The 18,988-nt window shown below is 35.4% G+C and overlaps 1 protein-coding gene across 1 annotated transcript in view; it reads left to right on the top strand.

The window, feature by feature from the left end:
- Positions 1-5,163: 5,163 nt before the first annotated feature.
- The window catches only part of LOC138804550 (inactive N-acetylated-alpha-linked acidic dipeptidase-like protein 2), a gene marked incomplete at its 3' end in the record, with an annotated part of 613,633 nt that continues 599,808 nt past the window's right edge, over positions 5,164-18,988 (top strand). Inside the window, exon 1 of the mRNA XM_069988885.1 lies at positions 5,164-5,405. Coding sequence (XP_069844986.1) covers positions 5,315-5,405 — 91 coding nt within the window. The remainder of the gene's footprint in view (positions 5,406-18,988) is intronic.

Below are 18,988 nucleotides of genomic sequence, written 5' to 3'. Positions count from 1 at the left end.
CTTCCTACATCCTGCACACACAGACATCTCAATTATGATAGGACTCACAAAGAACTTAGTGTCTATGAGAACACACAGCCTCAACCTAGGAATTCTCAGCTACAAATAACCAACAAAAGTTCCAACTTCAAATACATTTTATTCTAGAACACTTGATGAAATATCCAGCTACAATACCATATGGTTCATGATATCAGGTTGTTAGCTTTGTCCTTGTTATAGTTTTGAGAATCTAGTTAAACCAAGAAAGGGAAATTTTTCAAGCAGGCTTCATTTAGAAAATATTGTTTGATACTGATTCTCAACATTTGAAAATATGTTCCTGGATAGCAATTGGAAATGAATGTGGTGAGTGAGATAGGTCAAGTTCAAACAGCCAAGTACCATAGCTTTTCAGGTGTCTGTAGAATGTAGGCCTGAAGTGGTAGTGGTGGTGGTGGTGGTGGTGGTGGTGATGATGATGATGATGATGATGATGATGATAAAATAATAATGGGACCTAAGTCCCTAAGAAGGTAGCCTGGGGATGTCAGTGGAGAAGGCAGGGGAATGAAGGATATTGGACGTACATATATAAGACATCATAATGCAACTTGTCAGACTCAGACAAAGTATTGAGGAGAGAAAAGAGCATGGAACTACATTGCAACAAGTTACCTTTATCAAAAATGTACTGTATGAGTGCATCTATGGAACTGTCCCAGCAAAACCCTCTCATATTATTAATGTATGCTACTTCAAAAGCAAAAATAAAAGTAAAAGGGAAAGCTTTTCCCATTTTTGGTGAACCAAGGAGATTAGGGATTTAAGTGAAGGAAATGTTGAGAAACTGTTGAAATCATGTTGAACATTTAAATATTAACTCAATCTAATTATTTTCCAAACATTTGTTTAACTGCTTTGGAAATGGGGAGAACACTGTGATTGTTGGAATGACTAAAATTGCCCGAGCTGTCTGTCTTACTCTAAAATGCAGGAAGTACCAGGAGAGCACTTACTGCAAAGGAAAGCCTGGCCCTCTCTCTAATCTTGGCACTGTAATCTCTCAATCTGCTAGGTAGCTGAGCATGAATTTGCCCTCCAGCTCATTGGAGTTTGGCAGAAATCTGTACAGATTTGACTTCCACTGTAAGGAAGTAGAGAAGTTTACTGTTAGAGCTCTATTCTTTCCTTCCCACAATGCTTTCCCATCTTTTCTTTACATGACATTCATGGTTTAAAGCTATGGTTTTATTCAAGTCCTTCTTCCCATGTTTTAGGCTTTTACTGAGAATACAAGTTGCAGATGTGTATTATTAGACATATTTGACATTTTATACATAGATTCCCATGTTCCATTAACATGAGATTCCATGTTCAGATCCATGATGACCTGTTTTACAGTGCTTCTCAAATGTTCCTACTTACCTTCTTGAAAATCAGAACTGAATAAGAATGATCACTTCAATAACAGCCTTCACTCCAGCTTAACCTACAATAATTGTTTTCTTCTTGGATAGTTTCTAGGCAGAACCTTCAACTTGGAAGATAAATGATAGTATTTATTATACTTTCTTTGTGGGCTCTTTAGGATTAGATGGTGACCATATGTATTGTTTTCCATGATGCTATTTGTGTTGTTTAAAAACACCTTCAGTAATTTTTATGTAAATCATTCAAGAACCAAACTAAGCCACATAGATTCTCTCTGGCCCTTTTAAGATTCAGATTTTTTTCTTGATAACTTTAAAATTATATCATTCTCCTTTTCACCATCTAGTGAAGCTATTCTGGCTCATGTTTTTTCTTTTTGTTGTATGTGTATGTGTGCACATAAAATATAACTTTTTTCTCTTTCACTTATTTTGTTTTAACACTTTAGAATTATTGTAATTATTCTCATTCTTATATTCTTGTTCTTAGGTCTTTCTCAGATGACTAAATCTAGAAACTTTTACCTTTTCACTTTCAAATTTTATTATTTTTTTCTTTTGGAATAGCTTCAATCTTTCCTTCTTTTAAATCCCTTTGTTCCCTTCTTTATATTCATTTTTACAATATGTAGTGAAGGCATAATATGTACTAGGCACTGCAGGATGCTGGTGATAGGGACAAAAGTAATTAGGAAATACTTAAAATAAAACATGATGAGAATATGATATGAAGAAAGGCTTAGAATTACTACTACTACTATTATTATTATTTTATAATTACATTTTTTTGCCAGTCTTGGGCTTGAACTCGGCCTCAACACTATTCCTGAGTTCCTTTTGCTCTAGGGAACCACTATACTACTTGAGCCACAGCACCACTTCCTGCTTTTTCTGTGATTAATTGGAAATAAGAGTCTCATTGACTTTTCTGCCAGGGGCTGGCTTCAAAACACAATCCTCAGATCTCAGCCTTCTGAGTAAGTAGGATTACAGGCATGAGCCACTGGTGCCTGGCTAAGGCTTAACATTATTAAGGATATCTAAAAGCAGTGATATGGGCCTTAATCCAGACAGCTCCAGAAAAAATATTGTATAAAAGTTAAGCAAAAGGGAGGTGAATAAATTATCAAGGCATGTATAAATTCTATCTGGGTATGGTTCAAATTTCTTTTCTGGAAGAAACTTTTTAAGCATACACAAATGAAGCATGTATAAATGGAAGACAGAATGGAAAAGCACATGTGCCTGGTAGTTTATGAACATTGCAAGTGGTTTTAGTATAACTGAGTGTATATTTATGTTCTTTTCTGGGCATCTAGAGAACCTCTTCTGGTTTCTGGTGTTTATGTTTTATGCTTTTTTTCCCTTGGCTCAAGAATACAACTTCCGTACTCTATTGCCATTAGAACTTTCAACACGCCATAATTCACAGTTCTGCCAGTAGATAATGGGTATTTTGTTATAGTTAGTGACTAATTTTAGGTGCCTGCTGAAAGTATGTAAATACATTTCCAAGTCTGACATAATGAGAATTGACAATTCAAATGCTCCTCTTTTAGAGGAGCAATATCAAAATGATATTGTAATGTTTTACTGGCAAACATTCTGTTTCAGGTACTTTTGGTAAAGTATGTTGCATGGTATAGATGTTCACATATGGCATTGTACTAAGCAAAGCAGTGTTCTAATCTAGAAAGGATGTCAAGCTGGATTATAATTCAGAAGTTCCTGTGGATGTAATATGAAGTGATTCTTGGTAATATGGGCTCCAGTTTCCATATTACCCATGAGAAAACTGAAAATTATAGAGTCAGTAAATGAAAGAAAAAATTCTAAATTGTAAATTTCTTTTTCTTTTGTGGGACAGAGTCTCCCTTTGTAACTCAGGCTGGCTTTGTGTTGATTTGTAGTGCCATGCTGGTCTGAAATAGGCAATATTCTTGCTTCAGTCTCCAAGCACTAGTATTGTAAGCATGAGCGGGTACATACTAAATATTGGATAATTTTGCATTTGTTCTAATTTTAGGCACTTTGGATAATAGTCGTTCTACCCACTTAGCAATTCTGTTGCCTACATAATTAATGTTATCAATGTTTCCCATTAACTAGCATATTTGGTGTACAGATTATTTAAAAACTAAAAACGAAAAAAGAAAAAGGAAAAATTTTGAATTGAGATATATAGATACATAATATTTTGTGGGGATATGTATAGATGTCTGTATGCATAAATGTGCATATGGTTCTAAGAATATTTGTGTGTATAAATGTGCATATTCATTCCATATATAAGCACATGTGCATGTGGCACATGTGCACATAGGTGTGTATATCTGTGTGTGCTTTTGTTTTCTTTTCCATTTGCACAACCAAAGCCAAAAGGTAAGGAATTCTAGAGGAAGAAAGTGGAGATTCTCTTTAATTACAGGTATCTAATGGGTCACAAAACACATCAATCACTATCGTTTTGTGAGCTCTTACTTACATATCTTTAACTCACAGTTCATCTTGCTAGAGAATATTTTGTTTCAGAAACAAGTTAATCTAAGCAAACATTTATCAGTTTCCTATTGTCAAAAAACAATGAAATATCAGTATTCTAGTCTACAAATAAAATATTTATGGCCTTCAAGATTGGACTGAGTAATTCTTTTGACATCTTCCAGTTACAGAGGAAGTAGTTACCTGCTGGTATTTCAAATACTTGCAGACAGAGGCAGGAAGACCATGAGCTTCATATGAGGAGGGCAGGAGGGGAGTGGAAGAACAGGGAAAGTAGGGGAGGGGAAAGGAAAGAAAGGAGAGGAGAGGATCTTTTAGTTAATAGGCAGTGTGACGGGGGCTGGGAAGGTGGTTCAGTGGTAGAGAACTTGCCTTGCATGCTCGAGGCCCTGGGTTTGATTCCTCAGCACCACATAAGCAAAAAGAAAAAAGCCAGTAGTGGTGCTGTGGCTCAAGTGGTAGAGTGCTAGCCTTGAGCTGAAGAGCTGAGGGATAGCGCCCAGGCCCAGAGTTCAGGCCCCACAACCAGACCTCCCCCAAAAAAATAGGTAGTATGACGGATATCAGAAATTTTTCAGCCACATCAGTGCTCCAGTCCCTTTACTTACTAGAAAAAGAAAAGGAAGAGGAAGAGAAAGAGGAAAAGGAAGAGGAAGAGGAGGAAGCACAAACATCTCAATTTTATGTTTACTATCTATTATTCACAATATTTAGCACAGTTATACATTATTGGTTTTGTTTTCCATGTTAATCTTCTACCTTTTAGCTTAAAATTGGAATCTCAAGAATGTTCTATTCCTTCTTTAGAGTTTATTCTCTTATAATCTTTCAGTAGTTTGTACAAAGAAGTTCCAATTTAACATGTCAGTTTATGAATACAATGCATCTTTTATAGTCACAGAGAAATAAATAGACACTCCAATGTCTGTCTTTAAACCACCACACACAGCAGACTCTCTGGCTGTTCCTCCTTTCCTATATTAAAAAAACAATCATGGATCCTGCATAATTTATTCAAATTTAATTTATTTCTTTAAGAAAAGTAGATTGAGAACAAAAAATTGAAATAAAAATAGTAAAAAGAACCCTGGCTCTGAACCATGGCACATTGTTAACACAGAATTTGTTTCATGGAAACATGCAAATAGTGTTTCTGGACCGAAGTGAAAAAGTACAGAGTTAAAAGTTAATATCAAAACTGAAACAAAGCCATATTGTGGAGGCTCACATTAAGAGCAGGACACTGGATCCAAGGATGTGATCTCACTTCATAGTAAAACAGGTCCTGCAGCCCAGGTAACTCAGGAAGCAGAATGGTAATTATTCACAGAAGAGAGCAGGCAGTGTACTGTTTCAGTACTACAGTAGAAAGTCAGAAGGTCACAAAGCTTGCAGGGTAAATGACACAACCCGACACTGCTGGGCTTCGTTTACAAAGAAATAATAAGATGGGAGAGAATGAAGCCAGTTCACCTAACACATCTTTACAAGGTAAGCACCAACAGTCTCTGAAATGTTCACAATCAGAAATTAAAGCACTGTTGTTAATTCTGTGTGTGTGTGTGTATGTGTGTGTGTGTGTGAGAGAGAGAGAGAGAGAGAGAGAGAGAGACAGAGAGAGAGAGAGAGAGAGACAGAGAGAGAGAGAGAGAGAACACATCTGCGTTTCTGTGTGGGTACATACATTCACATGCATGTGCCCTGCCACTATTTTTAGGTGTTCTCTGAGGAGTGGCAAAGAGGTTGGAATTGTTGATCTAGAAAAAACAGCTTGTCTTAAAAAAAATAACCCAACCAACAGAATCACAAATGTGGCAGAAAGTAGAATTAAACCTTTTGCCCTCCAAAGTAATGCTGGGAAGATGGTGCAGTCAGCTGTCAGTGGATTTCCTATGTTGGACGTTTTCCATTGTTGCTTTAATATTGACTTTTTGGGGGGCTCTAGCTGTGAAATTTATATTTGTAAGAAAGTGTTGCTATCTCTGAGCTTTACAAGCTAATTATGCCTTTGATTAATATCACTACACATTGAAGGGTAGAGAGAGCACAGGCTGGGGAAGTTCTTAGTTGAGGTGGTGTGGTTTCTTTTACAGAACCCACTTCACCAGGTACCTTTGTCCTTTGAAGGGACTAGTTTGTTGACACTGGCCTCCCTAGGCACCCACATTTCAGCTTGTTGTTTGGAAAAAAAATACAAAGTTCCCTGTTTATGAGTGACAACATTTCTTTCTTAAAGAAAGAAAAATAGAAAATGGGGCAGTGCTTAGCTATGGCCATAATTTCCAGAAGTCAGAACTCTTATGAACTATTTATTTCCTTTATAAATAAAAATTGGGATCAAGGCCATTTTTAAATGTACTTGGTAATGAGGAAGATATATACCTGATAATTACGACATTGTGTTCTCATGAAATATAGTGTACCACAAAGAAATGGCCCAGTATCCCATTCAATTCAAGTAGTTAAAAATACAATCACACTTTAAAAACCTGACACATGTGAGTAGCCATCTACAGACATATATCATGGTCTCTAAAGTTATTTCATCCTCTTGATATTTCTATTTCTTTCCTTAATCTTCACAGCACTGTTTTAAAAATCTTATTTTTATTCCCGTATGTTCCTTAAATCTTTTTAAAATATGTTATAAAATATTTTTAAAATTCATTTAATAATTTTTACAAAAGAAAAACCCTAAAAGAGGTGACACTGATCGAGATGCATTGCGTTCATAAACTGTTCAGTTATATGGCTGTGTCTATATATATACATATATGTATACATATAAATATGTATACATTTGAGTACAATATACACACATGTGTACATATATTTAAAGTTCATCCATGTAAAAAAGGAAAGAAAAAATTAAAACCAGAAAATAAAAGACTTACTCATCATAATTCTGAGAATAATTTGTGTGTTATGAACCAAATGATAGCATGCTCAATTGCAATATATCTTAATTATCTCTAGTATTTTTTCCTGGGCAAAGCATGTGAGAAATATGTAGGTTGTCAGAATTGCATACGTGATGATAGATTTGTATGAAAGATATGTGATTGTTTGCTAATATTGTGACTAACATGTCCCGTTACACATCTGTGTTTATGGACTGAAATAAAGCAAAGTATTACATAGATATATTTCCTCTTGCCATTCATATTTTCTAATTTGTTTTCTCATTTTTCTGGGCAATTTTATGCATGTTACACTTCTGGTAATATGCTATACTGGGTAAAGACAGCTCGATCTCCTACATATACCTATGTAGAAAAAAACAGTTATATCCAGAATTATTAGCATATATCAGAAAGGCATGTACAGATTTAACTTAAAACAATTTTTTTGGTCGGTCATAGGGCTTGAATTCTGGGCTATCCCTTAGCTCTTCAGCTCAAGGCTAACACTCTACCACTTGAGCCACAGCGCCACTTCCTGTTTTCTGGTTTATTGGAGATAAAAGTCTCATGGACTTTCCTGCCTGGGCTGGCTTTGAGCCATGATCCTCAGATCTCAGCCTCCTGAGTAGCTAGGATTATAAGCGTGAGCCACCAGTCTACAGCTTGTTGTGGATTTAAAATAATAGCTTCTGATAGATATATTGAGTATTATTCCTCCAAAATATATAATTCAAATATTAAGAAATGTGTATCTTTCATTTAGTTGTAGTATCTTCTTAATGTTCATTCTGAGCTGAATTGCCCAATAATCTGAAAACATTTTTCAATAAGGAGTTCATTTTCTTTCCTGATCTTTTCTGAGTTGAGATACATCCTTGCGGGGCTGGGAAGGTGGCTCAGAGGTAGAGTGCTTGCCTTGCATGCCTGAGGCCCTGGGTTCGATTCTTCAGCACCACATAAGCAAAAAGAAAAAAGCCGGAAGTGGCACTGTGGCTCAAGTGGTAGAGCGCTAGCCTTGAGCTGAAGAGCTGAGGGACAGCGCCCAGGCCCAGAGTTCAAGCCCCACAACCGGACCAAAAAAAAAAAAGAGAGATACATCCTTGGTAGATCCACAAATAGTTCAGAGCTGTACCTCCATTCCAGATGAATTTGCATTAAGATTCTTAAGAGAACCTGTGAATCAAATGAAGGTGAAGGCACTTCAATTGTTGATTTTAAATTTTGTTTAATATTTCTTTAAATCATAATGGAATTAAATATAATGGGATCATTTGCAGCTTTATTTGTATGTGTGAATGTAAGGTATTTTGATATTTCTTGTTACTAAATTATAAAACTAATCAAATATCCTGGACTTTTCCTTTTGAGAGTACCCAAACAAAACTGGGCTGTCTGCAGAATATTCTGTCCTGTATCTGAGCCTGAGTTTCAAAATGATCAAAATCAATTAAAAGGTCTTGAAATCTTTAGTTTCACAAGTGATGTAACTATTTTTTGTTAAAAAAAAAAAAGGAAAGAAAAGGAAATTATCTGAAGACTGCTCATTAAGACTGTTCAAATGAATATCCTTTGGTCAAAATTACAGTAAGACACATGTTCTGTTTTATATGTTAAATATATGGTTGACTGTTGAGTGATTTGGCAATGAGAATATTGTATTTTTGTTTGAATATCATCAAGATTATCACAGGAATTCCATTGTGTGCTTTGAATACTGATTTTCTAATGCTACGCATAGATGCTATTTAATTTCATTCTGGTTGGCATTTAGAGGGTGTTGAATGTGTGGCTCCCAAATTTATTTGTTGAAAACACTTCAGTGGGCCTGGAAGGTGGAGCTTCTAGAGACATATTTAGCTCCTGAGCTTTAAGTGGACTCATAAAAAGGGCTATTGGGAGTTGGGTTGCTCTCTCTTGCCCATCTGCTTTGTGCCATGTGAAGACACAGCTGCCTTTGAGATCTACTTTTTTTTTCCCCCAGTGAAAGTGAAGTTGAACTAAGGTTATCTTCAACTTGATGTGAACAGATCTCAATTATCTTTTCAAATGTCGAAAGCAAGCTCTTACTGGGTGATGGTAGCCCACTCTTAGAATCTTAGCTACTCCAAGAGGTTGAGATCTGAGGATCTTGGTTCAAAGCCAGCTTGGGCAGAAAAGTCTATGAGACTCTTTTTTTTTAATTTAATTTTATTTTATTTGTGAACATACTGTACAGAGAAGTTACAATTACATGGGCAGGATAATGCGTACATTTCTTACCAAGCATTGCAGCCTCCTCCTTTGTTTACCCTTCACATCACTTCCCAGCCTCCCCCCCAATCCCAATCCCAATCCTTCTCCTTCCCCCCCATTCCCCCTCCCCCACCGACTTTGTAAAGCTTGTTTTGGACATGACAACTTGTACTTCTCATTGTTGCAACAGGTCCACCTGTATCCTTAAACAACTGGTTTTTCCCCATCTCCTCCACAAGTTATACTGACATCAAATATAGTGAAAGCAGGGGTTATACTGTGGGGGAGGGACATACAAAGCAACAAAGAGATAATCTTATAAATGCGTTAGAAACACATGCATAAAAGAAAAAAACATTAAAATACATATCTAAGGGTTCATTTTCCTGACATCACATTATCTGACCTTTTCCACTTGACTCATACATCTACTAGATATTACAAATAAGGGAAACCATGGGACCTATGTTTCTTTGGGCCTGGCTTACTTCACTTAATATAATTTTTTCCAAGTTTTTCCATTTCCTAACAAATGGGGCAATGTCATTCTTTCTGATGGAGGCATAGAATTCCATTGTGTATATATACCACATTTTCTTGATCCATTCATCTACTGAGGGGCATCTGGGTTGGTTCCATATCTTAGCTATGGTAAATAATGCTGCAATAAACATAGTTGTACTGGTAGCTTTAGTGTGGTCTTGTTTGTAAACATTTGGGTAAATGCCCAAAAGTGGGATTGCTGGGTCATAGGGGAGTTCTATGTGAAGTCTTTTGAGGAACCTCCATACTGCTTTCCAAAGTGGTTGAACAAGTTTACATTCCCACCAACAATGAAGTAAGGTTCCTTTCTGTCCACATCCCCTCCAGCATCTGTTGTTGTTAGAGTTCTTGATTTTTGCCGTTCTAACTGGAGTGAGGTGATATCTCAATGTTGTTTTGATTTGCCTTTCTTTTATGGCTAGGGATGTTGAACATTTCTTCATGTGTCTATTGGCCATCCTTCTTTCTTCTTCAGAGAAGTTTCTCTTTAAGCTTATAAAAATCTCACCATTATAAAATAAATTCTGGAGCATAGGATAGAATGCAAATAACTTTTCCTAGTCTTTGAAACTATGAATCCAAGATGAATAATATGACATAGGGAATAGGGATAAGTACCATCTCTGCATTATTTGCTGAGAAGAGGAAGAATTATCTCTTTGTATAACATGCAAACTCTTGGTGCCCTACCATTTGGTTACAGTAGAGAAGGCCATGGCTTGACTGATGAAAGGGTGACCATTTCTTCCTTTGCAGACAACAAACTTACTAGAACATGCTTTTCTTAGGCCACAGTTGGGCACATAAAGGATTTTTATCTCTTTTCTGCCAGGATGATAAGCATTTTCGATTCTTCCTGGTATCTTTGTAACAGAGAGGAATGTTCTTAGAATTGTGAAAGAGGAAAATAATTTATGACTAGCCAGCAACTGAGTCCTACCTCAGAAACTCATTCCTCAGAAACACAGTTTCTATGAACTTTGTGGTTTTCTTTCTCCCTTTCATCCTTGATCTAACATGTTCAAGGCTATTCATTTCTTGGTAAATAAGAGTATATAGTAATTTTATTTGATGTTTATAGAACAACAGGTATTTCTAAATATTTACAAGCTGGAGCAACCTTGTAAGGGAAGATTTTCTTGAATCAGGGTGAGGTTGTCTTCTTTGTGCTATTCATCATCTACATTGACTAGTTCCATAGGCTGATAGCAGTTGTGTTGGTGCTTTTACCACTGTCCATTACAGATTTTCTCTTTTTTATACCTTATTTCTTCCCTTTTCTTTTTTTTAAATTTTTATTTGTTGGTCATGGGACTGAATTCGGCCAGGGTGCTGTCCCTCAGCTCTTCAGCTTAAGGCTAGCACTCTACCACTTGAGCCACAGTGCCACTTCCGGGTTTTCTGCTTATGCGGTGCTGAGGAATTGAATCCAAGGCCTCATGGATGCATTGCAAACGCTTACCACTAAGCTACTTTCCCAGACTTCTTCCCTGAATGGGGTGTCACAAGAAGGAAAAAGTATAGTAGAATATTAACACACTCTAGCTAGAAAAGCCTAAGGAGTCTAGAGTCCATGTTTGGCTTTGCTGAGCAGCAAACACATTGTACAAAGTTAAGAATATCTCCCTTAGTTTCACAGAAGCAGTTGCCAGAATCCAGGTCTCCACCCTACCTGGCCAGAGCCAGTTAGGTAATTTCATGGGTGAATTTGGCATACTATTTTTTAAGAGGCATTTGCTTTCTGTTTTCATAAGGGAAAAACCAGTGTAACACATGCCTTCTCTCCTGACACTGTTTAGTTTCTGCCTTTGTAACCTTGAAAGTATTGGCTAATTTTCAGTGAGGCTGTTGTAGGTCTATCCAGGCCCCAGTTCTTCTCTTGACTGCATTAAAAATTGCATTAGTTTTATAAAACATTTACTTACCTTTAATTATAACCAGAAGACAGACATCAGTTGAAAGTCTGTGGAGGAACTCCCTTGATAATTTTTTAAGGGAATATGAATTTTTGGTTTTTTGCTCGTAGAAATAAAAATAATCTAGGCAGGAAGGTGCCTTAGTGTCTGTGCTTCTAAGTTACAGCCTGAGGGGAGCAGTACTGGAGAAAGACTCTAACCTGTTATACTGGTTTGAGGTGCATGTTTACCTTCTGTGGTGGGAAAAATACCTCTGCATTCATCATTGTAAACCATACTTGTGAGTGCCCTGAAATCTTTCAAAGAGGACTTACTAGTTTCTCTGCCTTTGCAACTTATAGAACTTTAGCAGCAGTTTTTGAATTAACACAAGTGTAAACCGCTCTGGAATAACGTCTCTGTCTTCTACTGCTCCTTAGTATTAGATTTTGAGCACTGGAGACCTGAGGCACTTTTCAGAGAAATTTCCAGAAGCTTTGCTGGAGAGGTAAATAGAGGTCTTATAACCTATGAACAAAATCCAGTGTTTTTGGTGTGATTAGGATTGCTACGAATACCAAGGCATGAAATCTCAGGTGAATCTGAGTTACACAAAGATGCAGGAGATCTTGGCTTTTCTCAGGTGCAGGGAAAACAGATTAGGAGATGAAATTTGAAGTGAAAGGTGAGAAATAGCTAATGAGCTCAACAAAACTGAGCTAAGAAGTGCTTTTTGTGTTCCTTTTCCTTTTCAATGGAAATAGGTCCTCTGCCTTATTAGAAACAGAATGACAAGCAGTGTATTAAACAGAATATGAGATAAAGCTGTACTTGCATGGTACTTAGTTAAAACTTGCTGCTGGGGAAAAGCCAATACTCAATCACTTTGAAATATACAGTTTGTTCTTGGACTTTCACATATTCTGAAAGGCATGCTTTAATCCCCTTTGATTTAAATACTGGTTTATTGCACTGAAAGTGTTTCAAAGGGGAGTATTGTTTCACTTAAAATCACTATAAAATTATGAAAAGATGAAGCACACCTAAAAAATGCTGTGATCACTTAAACATTGTTATTAATAATGCAATTAAAATATTTCTATGTATTTAAAAGATTGGATCTGTCTTTGGATCTTATTCCCTTTCCTTATAGGAATGAACAAAGGCTTCAGTAATCATCTGATGATTATATGGGTAAAAACACCATATAATTATTACATTGTAAGCTATTCTGTGGATTTGAGGAGAGAGGTTATATAGATTTAAATAATTGAGTACATCAGTAAGCCAATGTTTTTTTTTCTTTAATCGCCGGTTATTTGGGAGAGGATTATTAACCAAGCATGTACTTATTATTAGAAAGCATCACACTTGATACATAAGTAAAAGAAAAATAGGCAGCTGACAAGTTTGCAAAGAAAATGTCATTAGGATAAAAATACATAAAGGACATTAAGCTTCACTTGATCCCTTGAGTTTCTAATCTCTCCTCAGGAAAGTGCTTGCACACAGCTGGATTTGACAGGGCTGTTTTGTTGCCCTGCTGATAGATGTGTCTAAACTCTCTACAACTGAACACTTCAGAAGGTGCTTTTCATAAATGCTTTCAGTAATTTATACTGAAAAGCAATCTACTTCTCCTCTTTAAATCTGTGATCAGTGGAATGCAGGTTGGATACTATGTTCCCCAAAAAGAGTGTGACTTTGACAGATATAAAATCCTTTCTACTGAAAAATCCAAAAAGGAAATGCCTTGAAAAAAAATCAACTACCCAATTTAATGTACGGCATCACAGAAGGCAAAAGTTGTGCTTGTGGACCTGTTAAAACAAGACCTTGGGCTTTGCTGGTGACTTGGGACCCAGTTGAATGGTTGACTAAAAAATGATTTCATCTCGAGGTCTACTGAAGCTCTGTAATGCCCTTGTTTTCTCTAACATGACTTCCTTTGAAAACAGAACAGAAAAAAGCAGCAAGGACCCGCTTTCTTCATGTACTTCTAATGAAATCAGAAACAGGTATCATGTTCCATTAAGTTACTGGTAAGTCTTGAACAATTTTTCCTCACATCACATTGCTCAGTATCTCACATGCAGAAATCCAATCTTCCACAAAAAGTGGGATTACTTCCTTTCCTGCTTATTTTTGGTACTTTTATAACTACATATAGGTTGCTAAGAAATTACAGATTCATCTAACAATCTTTTCAAAGAAGAAGGATGATTTCAATAGATTTTGACAACATTGTGAATTCAAGTAAGTAGCCAAAAGGAAGAAGTTTTTCTTTACCAAAAGCACTTCAGATGGAAAGTCTACAAAAATATATACCTATATATTTCATGTTGCATTTTCTTCTGTCATTGAAAACAGAGGATTTTGCAAAGCAATTTTACATTGCAATAGACTACAAATAAGAAAACTTAGTAGAAAATATGGCTAACGTTATAATGACAGTAAAAATTGACATTAAAAAAAGGAGTGCCAAAATATCCTGAGTCACCTCTACTGGTCACAAGTCTATTTTTAAAGTCCCTAGCAGTCAAGATTAACAAGTGTTCAAACAGGTTAAAAATATACAAGTTATTAGAGAGATGCTTATATTTATTGATTGGATATGGTGATAAAAATTAGAATTATATGCATACATGACACAGTTCTTATTAGAAAAGTTGGTTAAACAACACTGAGAAGTGAAGTTCAGAGAGTAATAGGAAAAAGGGAAATAATATTATTTAATTAACCTCAAAATCTTTAACTGGATGATTTTCTGTTGTGCACTATCCAACAAGAATTTTCTATAACACATATGTAGAAAAATAATAAAGCATAAAATAAAAGTGGGAGTAAGAAGAGAAGATAAAAATAAGTAAATATTACAGACAAACCAGGTGGCTGAGATCTAGAGTTATAATCTAAAGTTAGTCTAGGCAGAGAAGTCTGTAAGATTCAGTCACCAAAATAACCAGAAAAAGCAGGGTTGGAAGCATGAATCATGTGGTATAGTGACCATTGGGCAAACAAATGAGTAAGCAAAGACCCTGAGTTCGTACCACAGTACTACTTGTACCCCCAAAAAATGGAAAGGGAAAAAGGATGAAGGGAGGAAGGAAGGAAGGAAGGAGACTTTGGCTGGCTATGTTGTTCTGTGGTAGACATTTACCTAGCCAGAAAGCAGTGTTTGATCCTCAGAATCTTCTAACTGAAAGAAAAAAATAATAATTTTTGAAACATTTTTAAGACCTATGTATTTTAATTATTTAAATATTCATACTATTGAAATTTTATAACAAAGATATATTATTTAAAATATTGTAATATATTACTGAAGTCTTTGTCCCAGAGTCTTTGTTGTACATTCTATATTTTGTAGCTGGTGCTCATTAATTTTGGCCAATGAAAACCTTCATACATTCTCTATCTCTGATATTTGGGATATGGTTGAAGAGAGAATAAGATATAAAGATGAGCAAACTGATACTGATGATGAAGCCATTCATATATGTAATTTATGACATTCAAACACAAAGAGCTAATGCTATCGCTTCAAACTTTGTATTTTCCATATAGGTAATTACCCACAGTATAACCCTGTTTTCACTGTATTTGATGCTGGTATAATTTGGAGAGGGGAAGGAAAAACACAAATTATTTAAATAGGGATACAGGTGGACCTATTGCAACAATGAGATGTACAAGACGTTATGTCGAAAAAGGAACTTTACAGCTTTGGTACATGGTGGGCCAGGGGGAAAAGGGATGGGAAGGGGAAACAGGAGGAGGCAACAATGCTTGATAAGAAATGTACTCATTACCTTTTCATTTAATTGTAACCCCTCTATATGGTATTTTCACAATAAAAAAAGAAAAAAGAAAAAAAGAATTTGGGGAATGAAAAGAAGAAATTTAACTAAAAAATAATATGTTGTTCATTAATTTATTTTATATATTTTAAGGATTACATTTATGTCTTTTCCAGTTTATCATTTCACCCATATGGGTTTCTTTGGGGCAGCATTTTTTCCTACATTAGAAAACATATGCTATTGCTTATATTTCTAGGAACTAGTAATTACTAATGTTATGTATAAATGTATAAAATAGTGTTATATGATTTAGTAACACATTCTGCAATAATATGGATAGTAGAATGTTCAATAATGTCCATATAAATTTTGCATTTATCTAAGTTGCTAGTTATATAGACTGTGGAAAGAACCAGAAAACTGAGTAGTAATTTAAGACAGAATTGCACTATAAATTGAGTCTCACAAAAACAAGTATTCTCTCTTCTTCCAATAAACATAACTTGTGAATCCCTTCAGTGTATTGGTTGTGTCCTTTCGTTTGTTTCTGTCATTGAATTATCAGAAGAAATATCTCAATGATAAATGCTCTAACTTCCAAAGCTAAAGCAGTGACTCTCTATCTTAAGTGATTGTCATTCTTTGTCTCATCCTGGGACATTTTCCTTCTTTTTGCCCATTTTGTCATTGCAGATTTCTCTGCGTTAATATGTTCTCCTTCTGTGATGAAGGACCATCACTAGCATGCTGATTATTTTATTCATTTTGCCAAGGACTAAAGCATTTAGCTATGTTTTCAACAAGTATGAATTTAATATGCTTAGAAAGAGCAAACATAAAATGCATATTATTATTCCTATGTGTGTATGCAATTTTCATTTATTCAAACATGAAAATTAGTTGAGCATAAAGTAGCGGTACTTAACATGATTAGTACAAAAACAAATAGCATGTGAGTCTTAACTAAACAAAAAAACATTGGCAAATAAACACTGTTTTAAAACTGAAAGGCCTTTTCCTACAATAGTCATAGGTGATAGAGTCTTTTTATTCTAAGAGACTGGAGATTGCAATTAGTGCTTTGTAATTCAATATTAGAGAATTTGTTTCTTATTTACTTCAGCTGTCTGGTGCAGGGATTCAGGCTGGAGTTCCTAAGATGAGTTCTCAGAGACTCTTAAATATGAAAAAACAAGGGGAAAATAAAGCACAAGGGCTGCTAGGTTTATAAAGACAATTCAATGGAAGACCAGCAGAAGCTAATTATTGGCAGGGATTCAAACATGATGCTAAAACACTAGGTTTTGATGGTTGGCTGAACATGTAAGTTAATATCTATAAAAGTTCTTTGAAATAAACTTAAGTTGTTCTTTTCACAAACAAGAAAATTCCCTTGAAATCAAGGAGTGAATGAAGCAACTTCACTTTACTTCATATTATTTGATTTGACTTAATTTGATTCCATCTTTTAGTGCTGGGAATCAAACTCAGTGTCTTATGCATACTAGATAAATCACTATGTGACTGAGCTATATACTCGGTACAAACTTAACTTTAAAAAAAATAGGAAGAGCAGCTTTCTTTTTCTAAAGGGAGGAAGAGTGAGTACAATGCAAATCTGTGGAGTTAGAAAAAAAATAGATGATGGAGTTCCTGTCAAGTAGCCTGTGTCATTGAAATAATGATGAATTTATTCATAGCCACATAGGAAGTTCATTGTAGGGTATTGATTCCATAAAAACTAAATGAAAGAATTGGCCAGCAGTAGCAATTGTAATGAAGTTAGCCAAGAGACTCTGTCAGGGAATGAGGGAAAGTGGAAAAAATTGTAGATGATTGATCTATTTTACACAGATACTCTCTGTAGAAGTGTGTGTGTGTGTGTGTGTGTGCACGTGTGCACACACACACACACATGCCTACTCATGTGCTTGTGTGCTTGTGTATTAATGGTTCTTCTGCATATTTAGCTAGAGATATCCTGAATTTTATCCAGAACAGTACATGCCATGAGTACACCTAACTTCTTGGACAACAATGCAACACTGGGTTTCATAGTATGTAACTTTTTTATACAGTACCTTCCCATTTCTTTAACATAAAAAAAATGTCATGTGTATACTATCCAAACACCATGAATGTGGCAGACCTATGGGATCCATAACTAATGACTATGTAAAGAAAGGGAAATAAGTTTGGAATCAGTGTTTATGCACTCAAATGTTTATTTTTGAGATGGTAACTGTGGCTTGAACTTGGCCTGGGCACTGTTCCTTAAGTCTTTTACTCATGCTGATGCTCTACTATGTGAGCCGCAGCTGTACTTGTCTTTTGCTGGTTAACTGGAGAAAAGAGTCTCATGGACTTTTTTGTCTAGAATACCTTTAAGCCACAGTCCTCATATCTCAGCCTCCTGAGTAGCTAGGATTAGCTTGAACCACCAGCTCATGGCCAATAAAAGGCTTTCAAACCCATGATAATTAGCGATTAATGACAAGGTTTATACCAGTGTCATGGTTAATGATAATGAAAGAAGCAAGCAATGTAATTAAAACTAAATGCCAATAAGGGGAGGAATTAGAATAAAAAACCAAGATACATTTGACTCCATTTACCACTATAGTTTCCAAGTGTACAATGTTTAAAAGTTATTATTAGAAAACTGTTATAACCAATTAGAGTCTTTCAAACATTTGCCTTTTACATCCATTTGTGAAGATTTCTGATTATCTGATTTTATTACAGAAAAGAATAATTTTCTCAGCAGTCCATTCCATCACTCAGTATCTATTTTTCTGTGAATAATGAATTTTATAAAATTTCTTTGATTTTCACATACTAGAAACACTATTTTTCTCTTTGAATGCATCATAATTTGTCTTGTCCTAGCTCCCTCATAAACTTATGACATGCCCATTATACATACATTCATAGAATTATTGTTGACAGGGACAAATTTGTGGAGTAGTTCAATGGGTTCTACTAAATTCAAGAATGTTTTTAACCATTAGCCTTCAGTTTGAAGCTTTAGGTAAAATACAAACACAGACTGGTAATATACATAATACAAACTGGTGCTATGAAGCACAGATTTACCTCTTTAGAAATTTTGAAACCTTAAAGAACTTTTGAAACAATTGATGTCTTCCTAAGGCAAAAGATACTTCCTCTTCAGTGTTCTTAACAAATTATATGTATGAGCCATAAACACCTTCATATTATCCATAAACATAATAAAAATGTTACACCACGTAACTTTGACTTTGTCAATAATTCTGGGCTAGCTTTAGGGTTTGAAGGGAAATTTATTCCTGTTACACATTTTAATTGTGTTATAAACTTAGGGAAATAGCTATTGATCTTCAGTATCTGGCATCAGAATGTTGTTTCCTTCTTGTTCTGCAGCCAGACAAATTTTGCCATAAAGAGTTCCAGAGAAACCAAAGATTGGATATATAAAACAAGCAATATTTTGTTGTTGTATGTGAATAATTTAAATGTTAGGACACAATGATTCTTCAGCAATCTGGAAGCTCTCATTTGAGGTAAGAAATTAGAGACTTGTTCTAAATAAATGATATTTTCTGATGATACTTTTGAGGATAAAAGGATAAGACCTAAGAAGGAACTCTTTTTACAGTTATATAATTTAAACTTTCCTTCTTCTTTTTCTCCTCCTCCTTCTCCTTCTCCTCCCC

The sequence above is a fragment of the Dipodomys merriami genome, unplaced genomic scaffold, assembly GCF_024711535.1.
Source record: "Dipodomys merriami isolate MVZ:Mamm:240054 unplaced genomic scaffold, mDipMer1.0.p SCAF_369, whole genome shotgun sequence".
Taxonomy (NCBI): Eukaryota; Metazoa; Chordata; class Mammalia; order Rodentia; family Heteromyidae; genus Dipodomys; species Dipodomys merriami.
The sequence above is the reverse complement of the archived record's forward strand: the minus strand, read 5'-3'. Positions and strand labels throughout refer to the sequence as shown.